This window comes from Aspergillus oryzae, chromosome 6 (genome assembly GCF_000184455.2).
Source record: "Aspergillus oryzae RIB40 DNA, chromosome 6".
Lineage (NCBI taxonomy): Eukaryota > Fungi > Ascomycota > Eurotiomycetes > Eurotiales > Aspergillaceae > Aspergillus > Aspergillus oryzae.
The window spans coordinates 2276210-2297512 of NC_036440.1; the positions used below are offsets into that span (position 1 = coordinate 2276210).

General features: G+C 46.9%; 5 protein-coding genes across 5 annotated transcripts; 1 reads left to right on the forward strand and 4 right to left on the reverse strand.

The window, feature by feature from the left end:
* Positions 1-325: 325 nt before the first annotated feature.
* On the reverse strand, positions 326-724 carry AO090038000518 (uncharacterized protein; the record flags this gene model as incomplete). Its single annotated transcript, XM_001825377.3, has 2 exons — positions 326-446; positions 504-724. The coding sequence occupies 2 exons, from the start codon at positions 722-724 to the stop codon at positions 326-328; spliced, it is 342 nt and encodes a 113-aa protein (XP_001825429.1).
* A 3050-nt stretch (positions 725-3774) lies between these two features.
* Positions 3775-4587, reverse strand: AO090038000517 (uncharacterized protein; the record flags this gene model as incomplete). Its single annotated transcript, XM_001825376.3, has 1 exon — positions 3775-4587. One exon carries the CDS (start codon positions 4585-4587, stop codon positions 3775-3777), a length of 813 nt encoding a protein of 270 aa, XP_001825428.3.
* Positions 4588-9715: 5128 nt separating this feature from the next.
* AO090038000514 (uncharacterized protein) lies at positions 9716-10537 on the reverse strand (the record flags this gene model as incomplete). Its single annotated transcript, XM_001825375.3, has 1 exon — positions 9716-10537. One exon carries the CDS (start codon positions 10535-10537, stop codon positions 9716-9718), a length of 822 nt encoding a protein of 273 aa, XP_001825427.3.
* Positions 10538-11137: 600 nt separating this feature from the next.
* Positions 11138-12333, reverse strand: AO090038000513 (uncharacterized protein; the record flags this gene model as incomplete). The annotated part of the gene is made up of 2 exons (XM_023238251.1): positions 11138-11212; positions 11323-12333. 2 exons carry the CDS (start codon positions 12331-12333, stop codon positions 11138-11140), a joined length of 1086 nt encoding a protein of 361 aa, XP_023093172.1.
* A 4303-nt stretch (positions 12334-16636) lies between these two features.
* On the forward strand, positions 16637-21032 carry AO090038000511 (uncharacterized protein; the record flags this gene model as incomplete). Its single annotated transcript, XM_001825373.1, has 2 exons — positions 16637-17762; positions 17824-21032. The coding sequence occupies 2 exons, from the start codon at positions 16637-16639 to the stop codon at positions 21030-21032; spliced, it is 4335 nt and encodes a 1444-aa protein (XP_001825425.1).
* Between the last annotated feature and the right edge of the window lie 271 nt (positions 21033-21303).

A 21303-nucleotide genomic window follows, 5' to 3' on the forward strand; every position in this document is an offset into this window, starting at 1 on the left:
ATCGTGGAGCATGCGCCGAAGTTGGAAGAATTATACCTCCAGGATCATGATGAATTTTCCAAGAAGGTAGTGACAGCTTTCAAGACCCAGACTGGTAATGAATACAACTCATAGTGTACAAGGCGTGGGGAAGCGAGCCTTGGCCATATGGACACTGTTTTAAATGAATTGTTTTTCTAGACACACATGACAAACTCGAGTTTGGTAGAATCAAACATGGGCTATCTACCACCGACTAGACGGCAATTTCAAAGATCCTCTATATAACGAATTTCTGGACATCCTCCTTCCGATGCCATGCGAGATATCCTCATGCTAAGGCCAATCAGCCCGAGCATTTGCCACTGAAGCAATAGCCACAAGTTTCACCACCGCCCTTGTTCACGTCGATTCCTCCTGTCCCGTCTGAATTCTTGGCGCAACATTTACCCTTGCTCTTCCCCTTACTGTCGGGTTACATTAGCAAAGTATTCTAAGTCCCTCAGAAGGCAGGGGGGATATACCAGTTATGAAAGGAGTTTTGTTCTGCGAGCCTCTTTCCGCCACACACGTCTGAATCTTTCCTGTCGCCGCTACAGCCCTTACGCTTCTCGAAGAAAGACTCGGTTTCAACGTAAGCAGGCGAGACATTTTCGGCGGCAACAGCGTTGTTTCCCGTGGGGCTCGCGACGCCCAGGGTGGTGATGGCGAGGAAGGTATAGAGAAAAGTAGTAGAGATCTTCATATTGCCTCGCAACGGTTGAGTTTATGAATGAGATAGGATACAGATGTAATGTCGATATAGGTTCTGGATAAAGAGGAGAATGTGCTGGTTCTGAGCAGTGTTGTCTCCTGTTCGCTCGATCCCAATGCCTCCTTTATAGGTACGGTCCTGCCCCAGGAAAGTCCTATGAATAATACAATGTCGCCAAGGATTACATGTAACAGTCACTCACTGCCTCGAAGCCAAGGAAAAAGAAACCATTCTGCATCTCTGACATGTTGGTGGTAAGTCAATATCCTCATTGGGTTCACGGCCCCCATCAGCATAATGGCAGAGAAATTACCAACCCGTGCCGATCAGGGTCAGAAGGTTGCGTACTTGCTTATTGTGGGGTACTCCATCAGAGTCAGCCTCAATTCAGAGGCACTGCATTTCATAGTGATTAATACGGAGGCGACGCGTGCAGCCTGGAAAAAGCAACTATAGTCTTGAAAGCGTGTAAGCAACTCCGTCAGCGCTGCACAAGGAAGTGATCCCGGTTGCGTTAGGGTACCTTGATTAACTGGCGAATGATCTACCAACTGGTAAGGCTCATAATTTCCTCGAAATGTACCTCGGCGTGTGCGGGGAAGTGCTGGAGCTGACGAACTGAATATGCAAGTGTGTAGATCGCCAAGCATCAGGTTCTAATAAGGATGTTACATCCCTGATGCAGCGCGGGTCACACTGCCTCAGCCCAGAATGTTAGCGCTGATTGTAACTTGGGTAAGCTACATGAAGTAGGTAAGCCAACGTGCATATCTAGTGAAACACGACGCCATAATTGGTGCAGTCGTATTCAGCTGGCGACGATCGGGGAAAGTTGTTGCCTTAGAAGGATTCGGTATGTGGAACTTGGGGGCGTAATATCTGACCTTTCCCTAACCACCCCGGACCCTGAGGCTTTGATATGTAAGGGGCCATTAGTACTTCTGGGAGCTCTTGGCTGTACGCCTGATTACATGGAGGTTTGTTGTGACAGCTGACGTTTGGGTCTTTCAGCTGGTAGAAAGACCAATTTCCTTTTCCGTTGCTTTGTATAGCAAAAAGGATTATAATCAAACAGTGGATGCTGTATGTGAGTCCTTCTCACCTTTCATTTGCTCTCCTCTTCCTTCAGAACCTGGATCATTGCTCGATAAAGACTGGAAGGGGAGGGGCCTTCTGCCGAAGGCCAGTCATATATAGTAGGTAAATAGTACTAGCATGGTTGCGCCTCAAGAGCTCAGTGCGAGATCGGAACTTGAAATATAGTTGTCAGAGAGCACGTAGCCACTTTACAGAACATTGTAAGAGTATTTACCGTAGCCCCTCCATACCCTACTGGCCAACACTAATATTTGGGAGAACTTCTCAGGACTGTTTGAGTATAAAAATTGAGCAACGCAAGACAGTAGGATGTATCGCGACACGAGTGAAACATAGTATTCGCTTAAGTTATACATTGACTTCTGTTGAAATTTCAAACAAGCTCCCTCTCCTATATCAATGGCTAGAAGTGACATTCACATACCGAAAGGCCGACACTTTAACGGGCATCAAGTATGGAAACAGCCCTCACTGTTGAACCCAGCAACCAAGATATTATCTCAATCCCACTCGACCAAAATGCCAATGACATCAAGGTCGCGCCTTGACTACCATATCCCCAACATATTACTCATTATTTGCTTGACATAACATATAACATAACACAATAGGTCTCCCTCCACACCCTTCACGTGTGTTCTTGTGTGCGTACGTGAGCAATATCCAAAAATCAGAGAAGTGTCATCCTATGGCTATAGCAGGCCTATAGCATAAACCCCTATGGTTGACTAATGTTAGCTTACCGAAGCATGAGGGCTATCCTAGGCTCAGGAGAACAGATGTCTCACCTATACTTTCAGGTCTCCGTCGTCTTGATCCACGTCAATGCTCTCCGCCAATAGTCTCTGCGGGTCTCAGGGTGTTCAACCCACATCCCCGCTTCAATGCAGTCATCACAAGGCTGTCTTATGCGGCTTCGGACCACTTCCTCCTCTACAGGATTGTCGCAGATGGTCAGTGGATCCGTCTTCCTGGCTGTAGGGCACGGTAGTGGGCGGCGCGGGTCATCTTTTATGCAATGATCGCATAGGTATTTGACAACTGGGACGGGGATGAGGCACATGATGATAGATTGTGGTGATTGTATACTCTGAAGGGACTTTGAGTAATTTAAGTCTGAGTATTTAATCTTTACAAAGTAGAGATGGATGGTGATGAGGGGCAAAAGACCAATGTAGGACAGACTGCTAGTTAGATCACGATTAAGCCGGCTGTACTCCAACTCACATCTAAGTTATTGACTAACCATCTACGTGAATAGGCTTTTTAGGGTGACACACATAGAAAGGTCATATGGGCTTACAGTTTGCCAGAATGAACTATGCACTCTACCGATTCTCTTGGTACATATCACCATGTTGTTGCTCTGGCCCACACATCTATGATATCGCAAAAGTCCAGTATGATGGCACCAACTATACATCTTGATGAGTGCAAGCGCTGGGAATCTAGGAATGCTGTGATACTGCTGCAACATGTCTGTTAATCAAGGTGATTGATTGTTATCTTTCACCCAGTTCCCTGGTTGAACGAGCTAGGCGAAAAAAATGTGATGGACAAAGTGTTTCGCAGAGAGCATTCGCATCGCAACCACTCTACTGTAAATTGTTTAGAAGAGGAAGGAAGAATAGAATTCGAAGTAATTATTTCAAGGAATTCTCGCTTCAGACTTGGGGTTGTGCTATCTCGGGTGGCTTGAAGATCATTAATGGAGGCCCGAGTATAATGAGTAAAGGTTGCCTATAAGAAAGACCAGTCGGAGGTTCTAGCCAAACCATACCAAGCGCACAAAAGCGACTTTATCTATTACAAGGGCCATGTCATAAGAATAACTCACAACATTTCTCTCAACAGTCAAAGTCGAGGTATTTTAACGCTGTTACTGATATGTACATGAAGTCCCTCTCTGAACTCAGCGCTATGAAACTAAATAATGAATTTTTTCACATCGAAACAGGCACTTCATACGATAGTTTGCTGACCCCCTTTTGCCTGGCAATCTTCCGAATGGTAATGAAACCTGTCAAACCGGTATGTTCTACATGCGTTCCACCACACGGATTGGCATCAATATCTCCAATCATGGCGATTCTCGCCTGTCCATTCTTCCCCAATTGCAAGCCCTCCACCATATTCAGGTCAGCATTCTGAATGCGATCTTCATCCCACCACTCAGTAGTGACAGGAAGTTTCATGCCTACTAATTCGTTCACCTTATCCTCAATAACTGACTTATGCTCAGTATACAGCAAACCCTCGAACTCCATACAGGCCTGCCCCGGTGCATGATTCGCCTTGACCTTCTTCCTTTCCCCAAGCACAGGGGCCAGAAGTCGCATAGCTAGACCAATGATATGACCCGCTGTATGGAGCCGAGAGTGATAGTCTCGTTTTGCCCAGTCGATAGCCTGCGAGACTAACTGGCCGTCCGTAAAACAGGGCTGGTCGGTGAACTCCCCGAGGTGGAGAACAGTGCCATCTAAGGTTTTTCGGACAAGCAGAACCTTGAAAGTGGAACCGTTACTTTTGTCTGCGAGAGTAATCACGCCTGTATCGCTGGGTTGGCCTCCGCCTTGTGGGTAGAACACCGTTTCGCGAGTGGTGAGAGCGAAGCTTTCTGGCGCAACTGTCTTTGCAAGACTCTTTTCATTCTCTGTCAATTGCGATATCGGCTGACAGGAGAGGACCGTAGTTGTCCATTCTCGTAAAGAAGCGTCGTTTAAATAGAGGAGATCTGTTGTATCCTGGTGACTCATATTAGTTGCTGGATTCTACGAGTGAAATGTCGACAGTCGCATAAAGGTACCATTTTATAACTTCTTCCGGTTGACGTGGAGGAGAAAAGAAAGACAGAAAAACTGTTGTCCTAATTTAATCCTCGCCCATGTCCTCGTTTAAATTGTTCTAGACGTTCCGGATGTCGTCGCTCCCGCGCACCTCATTAGGAAGGTGGATCGACTCCACTGCTCGTGTTGTCTGTCCCGATAAGCGAGATCTCTTGTGAGGTTGTGAGTCTTGTCTTATCTTTTCTCTGGATATTCGGAGTACGGACTTATACCTGAACCAATAATCGACACAGACGTGAGTTGGAGTATGCATAAAGTGCTATTCTTGAGGCTCAGTACCACTTGTCGAGGGTGTATTGTGAGTATAAGGAGAACGACTGGAAAACCCGACAATGATGAGACGCTAACAGACTCGCTCACAAGCCACTCCAGGCTAGCGGCATTCTAATCACAAATAGCACCTCTCAGCCGGAGCCAAGATTGGATATACGAGCTCAATGACACTATTAGGCCAGAATGAGTCGAAATGGTCACATTGGAGCAAAACTTTCGAAGCAGCGCCAGAGCCCGGCTGATAGTTTTGCCGGAATTTTCAAGGTCTTGTATTATTCCCGCAATATGCCATCCAGTGGAACAAATGAAGAGCAATCGACTGCCTTCAATACAGAAAACAAAGGGTGTTATCTGGTAGGCAGGCGTTGTTGTTGGGGTAAGTTGGGGTAGAGGTAAGTGGGGTCAGGTGAAGAGCTTTCCATAACGTTCGCCAATCTTACTGTCACCAGACTAAATCTTAAGTTGACCGCAACTACAACCATGTACAAGGCGGCACCTCCAAGGCCCAAGAAGACCAATATCATTCGTACACGCTCAGGATGCAAACCATGTCGTCAACGCCGAGTGAAGGTCTATGATGCTCTGACCCCACTCTTAAAGCTACTGAACTGATCGTTCACAGTGCGATGAGAAAAAGCCATCATGTACTGCATGCACGCGTTTGGGTCGAATCTGTGAGAAATATGAGCTCGATTTCCAGTTTCGTCATGTAGAAGTGTCACCTACAAAGCCATCGAATACTTGCCGGCAAATTAACGATAATGATAGCAATAATAATATTTTCGATGCTACAAGCACATCTAATTACTCGGACAAATTGATATCGTGGTCCACCGAAAGCAGTCTATCACCTGGCCTAGCATGGACGAATAGCCTGATGCAGTTGAACCGCTCGGAGAAAGAGCAGTTCTATATTGCACATTGGGAAGACAGATGTGTTAAAGCCCTACGCTTACTCTCTCACGACATCAGCACACTAGCCCATGGATACCGACCTCTTAAGAATTCCCTTCTGGCATTATCTGCTTGTAGTCTGAGTCGTTCACTACCAGAGATGCAAGCGATTAAGAGCAACGGGACATTATTCAAACCCAACAAAAATCACCTACTCTATAGCCAAGAACATTATGGCGCCGCAGTCAGAGAAATCGCCCGTATGCTACACAGGAGCACAACGTGTCCAAGCCCGACGCAGATATTGGCAACCTTGATTCTACTCTGCTATATGGAGTCGGTGCTGGGAAATTTCAAAGCTCTCCATTATCATCACGACGGCATTGGCAGATTCATCCAACTGCATCTTTCGCGCCTATCGTCGGACGGGCTCGGAAGCAATCTCATTGCAGCATGGCTACAGTCGAAGTATCAAGGCTGGTGGCTGAGGATGTATTTCAGTACGCTGCATTTTCAGCGCTATCAAACATCATTATCTGCTCCGTTGGGGATAGTTTCTGCCCTATATTCATCAAAAGCCCGGAGAGCCATAATTACATCAATCATGTCCGAGTCACATCGGGTCAATACCGCTGCAGTGCTTTCTCTCTGGAGGAATACCCATGGACCTGCCATTAACAGCATGTCAAGCTCAATTGATGACTGCATTTCCCTTTTAAGGACAGAGGAAAAGAAACTTGACGAATGGCATTCACAGCTGACACCACTCGAGCTTCCAACGGAGTCATTTACTAGCCTTGGTGAAACTCAACCTAGTAATGGGCACATACGACCCCTTCGATTTCATCGTCACCCATTCGCCATGAACTACGCTTATTATGTTGTTGCGCGAATTATGCAATGCGCGTGTTTTTTAGATGCTCTCCAGCAATGTGCGTCCGGTGATCAGGCAGTACCTGTCAATGACGAATCTATCACCTGTTGGATGCGAATTCTCCTTCGAATAGTAGCCGGTCTGAGTAAAGCGGAGTGTGCCACACGAAACGTCTACACAATTGGTATTTCAAATCTATTGGTTGCTTGCATCCTCCGATGTTCCGACTTGGACATTGGTCTGTGGATTCAAAACTGGCTACGGGATTTGCTATCCGTACCAATCCTCGAGGAAGGAAATTTTCCTATCTCCCAGGCTCTGGAGATCGTCCGCCATGTGAACAAAGAACGACGCTCTGGGAAAGATATCTACGCAATCGGCGTAACTGAGGAAGACGGTGGTGGTAATGGGAAATACTTTTCATATCAGAGTCAGACCATTTATGAGCTTGTCTTACTAGGGAGGATTCGAGAGACGGGTTGTTTGTATTCTGAGTCAGTATCTGTGGAATGGGCTGTTTGAACACCGCTTGATTTTCAGTGGCAAGCATGCACATAGTCGTATGTAGTCGTGCTCTGTGAGTTAGGAATGACCCGTAAATTTTTCTCCGTAGTTCCTGCAATAAGTAACAGTTTTCTCCTTCAGTTTGTGAGTCTATCAGGTCTTGTTAGCTCTCTGCGAAGAAGGCCAGACGCATTTTAGAGGACTTTTATAGAACGCTATGAAGGCTTGAACTTGAACTTGCATGAGAATATGAAACAGCAAAGGTCCAGCTAAGAATATATAGCACTCATGATATGCTGAGTTTGACGTCACAAGTAAGTGCTCAACGCCGACCGTGGTGAATGCGGAGTACGTCGTGTAGGTTGTGTTCTGTTCCAGTAGAGTCTTCACCCTGCCTGAGGCCAATGTTACTAGCACGAGTTTGCTTCCTTTGGAACACGCTGAATATTTGCTTCCAACCATGTCTCACTTATCTAAAGTTTCCTTGATCCAACCTTAATTAGAGATTACGCTACAGTGTCAGTTCATAATTCTGATACCGGTTACATTGAGACACGGAAATGCCTGAAGTAAAGCTTCCTGGCTTTGGCTTTCCGTTAGATTACCACTATGACTTCATAGAAATCTATCACCCGCATATTCTGCAACAGGAGGATGTCCAGCTTATCGAGTAAGGTAGGACAGCTCCGAAAGCACATCGTCTTGCTGATTCCCGTGACAGGAAATGGTGTACATATCGAGAAATCCTCATCATGAGAGTCATGAATGATATTACGGACGAGCCTGAATGGAACCGGAAGGTAAGATCACACATGTTTCTTGCCGCTACTGGTAGAATGACTACGACATAGACTGACAGTTGTCTTCTAGGTTTTTGACGAGGCCATAAGCGCCAAATGGCGCAGCAAAATCGTTGCCAGTGACAAGGACATCACTCCAAACATGATAGACTAGACCATAGATGAGGTGGAGTGGAAAGTGGATCACTATTTGGCTACTGGCCATGTTGTCGTCTTTGATCCTGGAGTGGTCAAGTCGGACATTGCAATCTCAGAGGAACTACAGAACGCATTGAAAGATGACGTGCGAAAGCTAGAAGATATTCTTACAGAAAAGGACTACCATCCAGGTTCCGGTGATAGGGTTGTGGACCTTGTACACCCATCCCTTTTTCCGGTTGTCTTTGGCCGAACAAGGGCTATCTCTGATTCTTTGATTAACTTGAGCGTTGCCTCGATATTATCGGGCAAGGAATAGTTATTCCTGTTCCCCAAGAAGAAAGCTTCACATCGAACGGCCTTAAACAATATAGCTGGGAGTTTCAGTGGTTGCCTTGCGACGTGGATCTCCTCGATGATGGTTCATGCGCCATAGTATCTTATATCAACAATCTTCATCCGCAGCAGAATGCACGCCTCTACCATGTCATCGAGAAAATCATCTCCCAGGTTATTCCACTCTGGAATACGACATTGACCTGTGTGGGTCTCAATTATCGGCGAATCCCATACAATGGAGTTGAACGTGAGGGCTCTGGTGATGACTCGTCGGAGGACAAGCAGTCGCGACAAGTAAAGACCATTAAGGTTCCTGAGCCCGGAAAGTTCTCCCCGCCTAGGTGGAACAGTTCCAAATTTGACCTACATGATGAGTTCCGCGATACGGGCTTGCAGATAATAGTCAAGCTCGCTAACATCGAGTTGACTCCTGAGAAACCTGAATACTATGGGGGGGCATGGCATGTGAAAGTGCCTTCGGGCACGAATCTATGAATGTCACTCAAGAGCTTGGTAGCGTGGTCACAAAGGAAGGGCGTCTTCTTACGTTCCCAAACATTCTGCAACATCGTGTATCCCCTTTCTCATTGGCAGACCGCTCCATGCCTGGTCATCGCAAAATCCTGGCGTTGCTTTTGGTTGATCCTTATCTGCCAATCATCTCATCATCAAACGTGCCACCACAACAAGAGAAATGGGCCACGGAGAGGGAAAGGTCCATTCGGCAGGCTCTCCGGCCGCTACCACAAGAGCTCAAGGATATGGTGTACGATGATTTAGATACTCGGTACATGACCATGGATGAGGCCAAGGCATTCAGATTGGAGCTTATGGAGGAGAGAAGTGCTGCCGCGTTTGAACAGAATGAGAACTTCCAGAATGGTGGATTCATCTTTGTATGACCATTGATGTAGGCGTTAATGGAGTCAGGTGAACTATGCGCAACTGGCGGCGCTACTGCCCCTTCTCTAAACCAAAATGCGGCCCATGTTGAGGACTTAAATGACAGTTCAGATGTATGGGAGTCGAAGAGATCTTTACGAGCGTGCTTTATGTATTACATGTCACAAAGCTTCAAAGCCTACAAGGCGTATAGGTATTACAGCTACCATGAGTCGAACAGAGTCTTAGTATAGAGAATTTATCTTCTAATATAAGTTATCGCTGAAATATTTTGTCGGCTGAGACAGCATAGATTTCCCAACCAGAACCACGTTCAAGCAGTTCCCTCCCTCATCTCACCACCAACATCCACATCTACCATAGTATCATGAATCATATACAAAAGTCTCGGATACTTCGCCATCCAATGTCTCCCCACCTCATCCAAAAGACTCGCAAAATCCAACAAAAGCCGCCGTGCATAACTAGCGCCCCCGAAATACGTTTTCCCACATAGAACAACCGGGCCCCCAAAGCGAATAAAGTTGACAGCAGGATCATCCGTCCTCGGTTGTTGACCTTCAGGGGTGCTATCAGCCATGCCCTCTTCCCCCACAATCTTCCAGTCAATATCCGCCGTAGCGAGATCGAACGAATCAGCGTGCCTAGCCTCAGTAGCCCCCGGACTAACAAGGGTATAAAAAGCAAGAACAAGCGCAGAATTCAACAAACACCTTGCAGGCTGAAATCCCATCCCATCCATCGGCTTCCAATTAGAAAGCCTATGAAATATCTGGGCGGCATGTAGACACGCTCGACGTGCAGCCGGTGTCTTCGCCCATAAGGCTATAGCTTGTCGGGCTGTCTGCATAGCTTCCGGACCTTCTCTTCCGGCAGCACGTTCATGGAGACGGATATCCGCTGTTAAGAGGAGACATAGATTATGCCAGATAACGATACAATTTGGGTTCGAGTTTGCGAGAATGGTATCGTAGAGCCGGATGAAATGTATAACCACGTTAGTTATCGAACTAGCGCGTTTATCGAGGTTGTATATCCGCCAAGGTATATGTTGGTGCCAGTCTTCTTGGCCGAGATCGGAGCCGATGATGAGTCGGTGGTAGTTTGCTGTTAGGCGGACGAGGATGGCGGACATTATCCCGTATAGACATGAGATGTGGACTTGGTGGGGGAGAGTTGGGAGGTAGAAATCGTTGTGGGATAGTTTTACGGTGGGGGTGGTGATGCTGGAGCCTTTTTGGATTAAGGTCGTCCAGTCGTGTGGAGATTGGGCTCGGTAGAGGGCGAAGTCGCATGGGAGGGCGACGTGGAGTGTGCTGGTTGAGATGACGGGGCTCATTGAGAAGATTCCGGATAAGGATGAGTCGTAGAGGAGCAAACCGATGATTAAGCTAGAGACATTTTTAGAGGAGTTCATAACTGATATGTGGAAGGCAGTACTTTTTTATCGACTCTATTCGACTCCATGATTTCCATCGGACGTGTTCGTCGGTGGTAGTTGAGAAGATAGTGTCTGATATTTGTCCAACGGCTAGATGAAATAGACCGATATTTTGGGCTGCCTGTATTGGTATCAGCTCTAAGCACCCAAAAGCACAATCCAAAACGAAGAAAAAGAAGGATCTACCGTTAGAGTGTATCCGTATAGCATCTGCGACTTAGTTGGACAGATGTTTCCCTGGGAGGAGGCGTTAGACGCGACAACACAGGACATCGTGAGACAGTATAACAAACCTCAGTCACGACGAGCAGAAATAACATGTGATGTGCTAGTGTAAGGTGACTTAGCATCGCCGATGGGTTGGAAGCACTGGGAGTCGTAGATATAACGCGTATATAAACTTCATCTAAGAGTGCCTAGGCGCACCGAGGATAAGCTTAGTCACACGTTGAGAGGCTAAGTGGTAGAATAGTACCTACCGGGTATATGTGATAAATAAACCGCACTGCCTCCTCTGTCTTAACAAACGACAAGCCAATAATGCACATAGTAAACAGCAGAAGGGTGTGGACAGTCTGCGGGTTGAACGTAGGTACATGCAATATGGGATAGGTAGGTTGATATTTATCTAGATAAAGATAAAGGCCTTGTTCAAACATGCCATTAAAGTTTTCACAAAAGTAATGTTCATCACATGTGTCAGTAATTTGGCCATCACTGCTAGAACAGTGGCATTGCCTCTTGAGCAGACTTCGTTTCAAACTTTGAAGTTGTGACCTAATTTCATAGTTTGAGCAGATCTCGGCATTCCCAGCGTGCTGGGTCTCTCGTGAAGATTCTGTGAATGCTCCATAGTCATGCCTTGAGAAGATATTGTCCGATGACCCCGATATAATGTCGTACCAGATCTGCGTCTCGGCAGGAAGACGTTGCGGGGTCGACCAGAAACTTTGAACCTTTTTCACATTCTGACGGACATGAGCAGGATAACTCCTTGGTCGGGTTTCAACTGGGGGATTAATGGGTAATCGATCCGAAGTTGCGTTCTCAGCCCAACGTATAGCTAATTCTTCAGTGTTGGCTCTTGGTGTCCCTGTCGCTTGGCCACCTGGGAGACCCAACAACATATCAAGGAAGGCAGTCCCAGAATCTATATCACCAAAGATGAGTGGGCTGCGGTTGAGTTCTGATATCGTTCCAGTTGACAAGTGGGCTGGGTCGGTGACTGGGAGTAAAGGCTGGTTATGTGTTGGGTACGAGCCGTAGCCATCACTTCCATTTGGTTGAACATGCGACGGAGACAAACTAGGTGCAGCTAAAGAAGGGACAATCTTTGTAGGACCTCCATCCCAGGAAACTGTCTGCGGCCTCACAGGTAAATCGTGCGACAATCCTCTGCTAGGCTCATATGCATGATTTGATGGTGACAAGTCCAATGGACTTGATCGTGGCTCACCACGAGCAATGGTCTCTGTCTGCTGCTCTGTCATATTAGTTAAATGCCATATAATTCACGCAATGAACAAATAGCCATGACTATCATACTTGGGCTGCGGCATAACCTGGGACTTCCTCACTCGTCTCGTACCCAGACACTTCGGCCAATTCATTGCGCAATGCTCTCTTTCTATTCAGGCGAGCACCATTTGTATTCGACGGCGATGACGCCAGTTCAAAATGGCCTCGTTGATGACGAAGGAGGACATCTCTATTGACAACCGTCAGTCATCCATCCAACCATTTTCTTAGAGCATCGGTGCCGTCACCTCCTAGAAAATGGCTTAGAGCAGATCTGACATTGGAAAGGCCGCTCTCCCGTATCTAGACTTGGAACAATTCAATCGCATTTAGCCTCTGTCTCCCATGGTCTAATACAGCAATCCATCCGGGATAAACAAGAGCTTACGGGACAGCCGGTGTCGATTTAAATGTTCTCTTTTTGAAAATGTCTTACTGCATTGTGGGCAGGATACTCGCTGGGCCATAGTCCTGTTCGCGCGAAGCTAGTAACCTGCCCGCTTGGAGAAAGAAACATATAAACAAACCAAGGAAGATATCTTGAAGGTTAGGACGAGATTCGGGTAACGCGGCGTTCTCTCCGGATAAAGAATATTTTAGTCAGCATTTTTGACTCTCCTACGAATGATGTTGTCATTATGGACTTGCCCTTAGGGCTGAAGGATCTCCATCGATTTACAACTAGAGTGTGAGTAAGAATTAGTAGAGGCAGTTGGATATTAAAAGTAACATAACCAAAATCTAAGAAATCATTACTGATCCCTAGTGTGCGCGCCGCGGACCTCGGCAGGGTTGATAAACCAATAGGGGTAACCGATGTTGCATATTCGGGATCCTGTGCCAGGTCTCGGCCCGATCTCAACGTCACCAACCAACCGGGCGGATTCCATTAGAAAAAGTCTCTGTGTTTTTCTTTTTATTTTAGAACTGGAATGTTCAACTTAATGCAGAATGAACCCTTTTCCGCAGTTAACCGTCTCTGTGCGCTTATCGATAAGATCTGGAGGATCTTCCTCAGAACGGTGCCGAATTCCGTGAAATTGACTTAATGATAATTGAGATTAAGTCAGAGCAGTCGAGAATATGGAAATCTGATTGATGGGAGTAAGCTCAGGGTAGCATGGCAAATGTTAAACTATGGGTTTAGTTTCATGATAGCTGTGTTTTCGCTGCAGGTGTGGATAATTAGTGTGCTCATCGTGGCTGAGAAGCACGTAAATATATATCTCTTCAGCTCAATTAAGTCCTTGCGCAAAGGCAAGTAACACATCCCAGTATAAACTGTCAGTGAAGATGAAACGGAGTCGAACGTAAGTTCTACTTCATGAAATTAAAGGAGACATCCTACATATTATACATATAAGTCCCATGAAGTAGGGGTTCGTCTAGGATCAACCTATTCTTCAAACAGTTTACTGTATGACTGTAGTGGATTGGATGCCACAATTGGCCTCCCACAAAGTAGAATCTGACTTCAAAAAAAAAAAAAAAAAAAAAAAAAAAAAAAGAGAGACCACTGATAGCTCTATATGCAGAAGGATGCCATGAAGACCCTGCCACCCTGGCGAGAAGTAAACGCAGTTCCACGATCAACATTCGGAGAGCATTCCGATAAAAGTTCGTCAAACTTTAGAGATCAACCCCTTTTCTCTTCAAAGAAATGCCTCAGATCTACTTCTGGTGGTAGGAAAAAGTGAACATACGGAGGAATGGTGGGATGATCAAGTAATCCGGCCAGAACACCGAGGCCCTCAAGGTCCACCATGAAGTTGTTCTGAGCTCACAAAGTGGCGGCATTCGGCCAATTAGATATTCTGATCCTGGGAATCCCCACATACGATGTGGCTCTCTGCGGGCCCGGAAGGAGATTTACCCAAGAATGTGCATAAATACTGCACATATGACTAATGACCGCCTATCCATCCCTATCCACTAATTATCAAACTAGCTTGTCCGATAAGCATCATTCTGAAGATGTAAGGCTGAATCACTATCACTCCAAGACCAAAATGAATAAACGCCAAGGGTCATCGTCCTCTGTGCAAGAGTCTGCTTCTGATAATCGTCCTCGAAAGCGAGTATGTAAGGCATGCGACCGATGTAGGTCAAAGAAAGCCAAGGTAGGCATTATTAAGCCCCGTGTGCGCCATCTCGCAATGGGCTGACCTTCACAGTGCGATGGGGAAAGCCCCTGTGGCCGTTGTGCGCTTGACAAGACCGACTGTAACTATGGAGAGAGGAAGTCGGGCCGTGAGAAGGTATATCCTAATGGGTGAGTGTCTACTCGTATTGCAGCTTATTCTCTCATATCGGCCGTGGCCTTGGTATCTAACCAGTCTTTCTCAACACAGATACGCCGAGATGCTAGAGGAACAGCAGAAATGGCTAGTCTACGCACTACAGAAACTATATCGACATACAACACAAGGTGAAGGGTGGCCTGGAGGACCTTTACGATGCGAAGATAATGGCCATCCATTAACTCACGACATACTCTGCCAGTTGGGAGCCCTTGGACGATCAGAACGCCATGTGCTAGAGGATAAGGTGGACAATACGCAAAGTACAGAGCACAGAACAAGCCCAGAGTCAATCGATACTACGTCAGAGACCACGCAAACAATGCGTTTTCCATCCATCACATCGGAAGATATTGCTGGACAAGATTCACTCGCACCGCCAATTGCGACTTATTTGCCACAGCAAAGCCCATGTTTCAAGACCGAATCATCAATGCCGCAAACACCAGCTGGCCTTTTTGCGCCCCGTATATCAATGGAAGATGGGGCAAATTTGATACCATGGCAGACTTCGCAGCATTGGCCAAATGATCCTTTTGACTTCAATAGTATGGATTTTATATCGGGTTTTGACTACATGACAACGTCATTTGACGAAGCGATTGCACCAAGCGTGCCCGATATCTACGGGTTATGATTATGTCATTTAGCTGGGACTTGTTACGGAGCGCACTTGATATATTTTTGCTGAGTCACTGTATTCTGAATGATGGCAGACCAATGCCTATGCTTTTTCGGGTTAGTGTTAGTATATTCGATATGAATTATGTGACAATGTACATTTATTTTCTAAGAAGATCGGCTTTCTACGTATCACTTATTCGCTCTTGTAGTTCTGTAACAATCCGGTTTTGAATTTTAGATATCTACTGGAACAAAGTGGAGTGGCTGGGACAACCTGTAGAGACTTATCTATGCCTTGCAAATGGTACACTCGTGAATGGTTATAGACCACCTGAAAACTAACTTGATTGATTTCTGGCGCCCTTATAGGGGACCAGTGAGATGTAGTATTATTTAAGTGCGCGCGGAGGTTGTGTACAGGAGCGACTATTCTATGTATATTCACTGCAACTTCTCCATATGTAACTCGCTCTATAGACTAAACTACTTTGGAAGATGCTCCTTGTTGAGAAAAATACAATTTAATAGGCAGAGCTCCACGCGGGCATTGCCGAGTCGGGAGGCCGAAAAATATCGGCAGCCAAGACTAAGCCGATCAACCGCGGCAGGGCGCCACATTGTGGAGTCCTTTTTATCTTGTTCGAGAATATGAAACAAAAGCATTACATTAGCACGACATCGCTCGCCCCGCATGGCATAAGTCCCATGTGGCTCCAGGACCCAGAAATGTGGCTCACGAAATTCAATGTGGCATATCGGCTCGATCGGGACGTTTCCCGCATGCATACCCGACAAGATATGGATTTGTAGCAGTTATCTCAGACACAGTGGGAACGATGCCACGAGTAATCACATTCTAGAATGTCACCATCTCTAGATTACGAACAGTATGGAGCACGAACTCGCGAATCAAACTGCAGCTTCTAGTGGGAGATGCACCTCTAGATCCGCTTTGGCAGATATGCGTTATATTCTTCGCACTGTCAAGACTACCACGTCTTGGCTGTTTATCTTTCGCCTGTCTTTCTGCCCGGGTACTCGGCTTCAGCACGCCTTTTACTCAGTTGGGACTATGTGGGAAAACGATAATTGCAAGAATATGCTTGGTGGGACTAGGTAACAAACACACTCTCCCAAAAGCATTCCCACTTTTGACGGATCTGTTCCATATTTTCAGGAATTATAGATATACATAGCCATTCCCACTTTTCGCTACTCCCTTTTGAGAAGAGATCAGAGCATAGACTCTACTAATATCAACTGCATGTTGAAAGCCTGTCGTCCTCATCTGCGTGCATGAACCGACCTTTCTGATATCACCGTTGCTACCCTCAACAACCGCACGTGCAAGATGGAGTTCCATCTTCACGATGAGGCCCTTCCAGCCTCAACAGCACCGACCGAATACGGAGACCAATCTGGCGAAGAGTTCGAAGCATATAGCGGAAAGCCAACCCTCGGTGTCCCAGATAACAATGTCCGTGAAGCTACCAGTGCGGAAACCCTTGCCGTCCACGGTAGCCCACATATTACGCCTCCTCCCGGTAGAGATGCGGAATGGAGCATGACAGATCAGGTTATTCGGAACAAGGAGCGTTCAGAAGCGGCAGGGTACAAAAAGCGTGAGCTGGGCGTGACATGGCAGAACCTCACCGTTGAAGTTCTGGCAGCCGAGGCTGCAGTCAAGGAAAACCAGTTCACTCAGTATAATATCATTCAGCTTATTCAGGACTGGCGCCGAAAGCCACCCCTCAAAGCCATCTTGCAGGACAGCCATGGCTGCGTTAAACCAGGTGAAATGTTGCTGGTTTTGGGTCGGCCGGGATCGGGATGCACTACGCTTCTTAAGATGCTGGCTAATAGGCGCGAGGGATACCACTCTGTCCACGGTGATGTGTCCTTTGGAAACATGAATTCGGAGGAAGCAGCCCATTACCGGGGCCAGATTGTCATGAATACTGAGGAGGAGCTTTTTTATCCTCGTCTAACCGTTGGCCAAACCATGGATTTTGCAACTAAACTCAAGGTCCCGGCGCATCTCCCCGCTGAAACCAAATCAGTGCACGATTATGTTGCCGAGACGAAACAGTTTTTATTAGAATCCATGAAGATTGCACACACTGCCGATACTAAGGTGGGCAATGAATTTGTCCGCGGTGTTTCTGGTGGTGAGAGAAAAAGAGTTTCTATTATCGAATGCATGGCCACCAATGGCTCTATTTTCACCTGGGACAACAGCACCCGCGGCCTTGATGCAAGCACAGCCTTGGAGTGGGCTAAAGCCCTCAGAGCAATGACCAATGTAATGGGGATTACCACTATCGTGACCCTCTATCAGGCTGGAAACGGTATCTACAACCTGTTTGATAAGGTCCTAGTGCTGGACGAAGGAAAACAGATCTACTATGGCCCAGCTGCCTCTGCCAAGCCGTTCATGGAAGATCTGGGCTTCGTGTACTCCGATGGCGCCAATGTTGGTATGTAACTCATCCTGCTCAGAGACCGTACATATGGGATGCATACTGATTGAAATTCTAGGTGACTACTTGACCGGTGTGACTGTCCCGACCGAGCGAAAGATCCGACCCGGATTTGAAAACAGATTCCCAAAGAATGCCGAGGCAATTCTGGCAGAATACCAGCGATCCACGCTATACCAGACTATGACTAGGGAGTATGATTATCCCAGCTCGGACGCTGCCCGACAGCGAACGGAAGAGTTTAAGGAGTCTGTGGCCTGGGAAAAAGCAAAGCACCTCCCTAATAGTAGCACACTCACCGTTGGCTTTTGGGATCAGCTCATTGCTTGTACCATTCGCCAATATCAGATCTTGTGGGGTGAGAAGTCTACCTTCCTCATAAAACAGGTGCTATCGGTTGCTATGGCTCTAATCGCTGGATCTTGCTTCTACAACTCCCCTGATACAACCGCTGGTTTATTCACAAAGGGTGGTGCTGTCTTCTTTGCGCTCTTGTACAACTGTATCGTTGCCATGTCTGAAGTCACCGAATCCTTCAAAGGTCGTCCTGTGTTAATTAAGCACAAGTCTTTCGCCATGTATCACCCATCCGCCTTCTGCCTCGCGCAGATTACTGCCGATCTTCCTGTCCTTCTGGTGCAATGCACGCTGTTCGCCGTTGTCATCTACTGGATGACGGGTTTGAAGCATACTGCTGCCGCTTTCTTCACCTTCTGGGCCATCTTATTTACCACAACGTTGTGTATCACAGCCCTGTTCAGATGTATTGGCGCTGGATTCAGCACATTCGAAGCTGCGTCGAAGATCTCAGGCACCGCCGTCAAGGGCATTGTCATGTATGCCGGTTATATGATTCCCAAAGGACACATCAAAAACTGGTTCCTTGAGTTGTACTATACCAACCCATTTGCCTACGCGTTCCAAGCTGCTCTATCAAACGAATTCCACGGGCAAACTATTCCCTGTGTTGGAAATAACCTTGTGCCCAGTGGACCGGGATACGAGAATGTCAGCTCTGCAAACAAGGCTTGTACAGGCGTGGGAGGTGCGCTTCCTGGGGCTGACTACGTGACTGGCGACCAATATCTCCTTTCCCTTCACTATAAGCATTCGCAAATGTGGAGAAACTATGGCGTCCTTTGGGGCTGGTGGGGATTCTTCGCCGTGTTGACTGTTATTTGTACTTGTTTCTGGAAGGGTGGAGCCGCCGCCGGAGCCTCTCTCCTTATACCCCGGGAGAAGCTCAAGGCGCATCGTGCCCATCTGGATGCAGAGGCGCAGAAAGAGAAAGATCCCGCACGCGAAAAAGGCTCTGGCGATGCGCTGACCTCTGCCGATGAAGGAAATCTGACCCACAATACGTCTATATTCACCTGGAAGAACCTTACCTACACGGTTAATACGCCCACTGGCGAGAGGGTTCTACTAGACAATATTCATGGATGGGTCAAGCCTGGAATGTTAGGCGCTTTGATGGGGTCTTCTGGTGCAGGCAAAACGACATTACTTGACGTTCTCGCTCAGCGCAAAACTGAAGGCACAATCAAGGGCTCGATACTGGTTGATGGTCGTGAGTTGCCCGTGTCATTCCAAAGAATGGCAGGGTACTGCGAACAATTGGATGTTCATGAGCCATACGCAACTGTCCGAGAGGCATTGGAATTCTCTGCACTACTAAGACAATCCAGAGATACCCCCAGAGAAGAAAAGCTCAAGTACGTTGATACGATTATTGATCTACTTGAGCTTCACGACCTGGCAGATACCTTGATCGGAACAGTCGGCAATGGGCTTAGTGTTGAGCAGAGAAAGCGTGTCACTATCGGAGTGGAGCTGGTATCGAAGCCCAGTATCCTAATTTTCTTAGACGAACCCACATCTGGTTTGGATGGACAATCGGCCTACAACACAGTCAGATTCCTTCGGAAGCTTGCAGACGTCGGCCAAGCTGTGCTAGTAACGATTCATCAGCCCTCCGCTCAGCTTTTCGCTCAATTCGATACTCTACTCCTGCTTGCCAGGGGCGGAAAGACAGTGTATTTCGGCGACATTGGTGACAACGGCGCAGCAATCAAACAATACTTTGGCAAGTACGGTGCTTCATGTCCTATTGAGGCGAATCCTGCCGAGTTCATGATTGATGTGGTGACCGGAGGTATCGAAGAGGTGAAAGATAAAGACTGGCATCAGATCTGGCTTGAATCCCCTGAACATGAACACATGATGGTCGAGCTTGATCAGTTGATTTCTGATGCCGCTGCGAAACCCCCTGGAACTCACGACGATGGCTATGAATTCTCGATGCCCTTGTGGGATCAAGTTAAGATTGTCACCCACCGCATGAATGTCGCCTTATTTCGGAACACCAACTACGTTAATAACAAGTTCTCATTGCACATTATTTCTGCCCTGCTTAACGGATTCTCCTTCTGGCACACCGGTCCCAGTGTATCGGCTCTGAACTTGAAGATGTTCACAATCTTCAACTTCGTATTCGTTGCGCCTGGTGTTATCAACCAACTTCAGCCATTGTTTATCCAGCGCCGTGATATTTACGATGCTCGTGAAAAGAAGTCTAAGATGTATTCATGGGTTGCCTTCGTTACTGGATTGATTGTCTCCGAATTTCCTTATCTTTGTGTCTGCGCTGTTCTCTATTTTGCCTGCTGGTATTACTGTGTAAGATTGCCTCATGACTCCAACCGGTCTGGTGCCACGTTTTTCATCATGCTCATCTATGAGTTTATCTATACCGGCATTGGCCAGTTCGTTGCAGCCTATGCGCCCAACCCGACCTTTGCCGCGCTTGTCAACCCTCTGATTATCAGCACACTGACATTGATGTGTGGTATCTTTGTGCCTTACAGCCAATTAACCGTGTTCTGGAGATACTGGATGTACTACCTGAACCCGTTCAACTATGTTACCTCGGGAATGTTAGTGTTCGGCATGTGGGGCGCAAAGGTGACCTGCAACGAGGACGAATTTGCGATCTTTGACCCAGTCAACGGCACCTGCGGCGATTATCTTGCCGACTACATGGCCGGTAGTGGCTCGAGGATCAACCTGACCAATCCTGACGCTACATCGGGGTGCAGGGTCTGCGAATACCGCAGTGGTAGTGACTTCCTGACCACGCTCAACATCAACCACTACTACTACGGATGGAGAGACGCCGGAATCTGCGTTATCTTCGCGATCAGTGGATACGCTTTGGTCTTTGCGTTGATGAAGCTGAGGACCAAGGCTTCGAAGAAGGCTGAATAGATGATGCACTACCTTGCTCCTCAAGTTTATACATGCTCCTTGAGCATGTCATTGCATTCTTCATCGCAATTCCCTTGGCGGAGAATACTTATACATCCGCACTGGAGAAATTGGCTCTCTTTGTGTCGTACGCAGGGACTACTTTCTAAATGCAGTTAAGTACTGCTTCCCTTACCCTTCTCTTCTTTTTATTTCAGCTTGATAGATTGTATATATATTTACTTTAGCCTTTACTTTCGCTCTTTCGATTTTCTTTTTTTTTTTCTCTCAA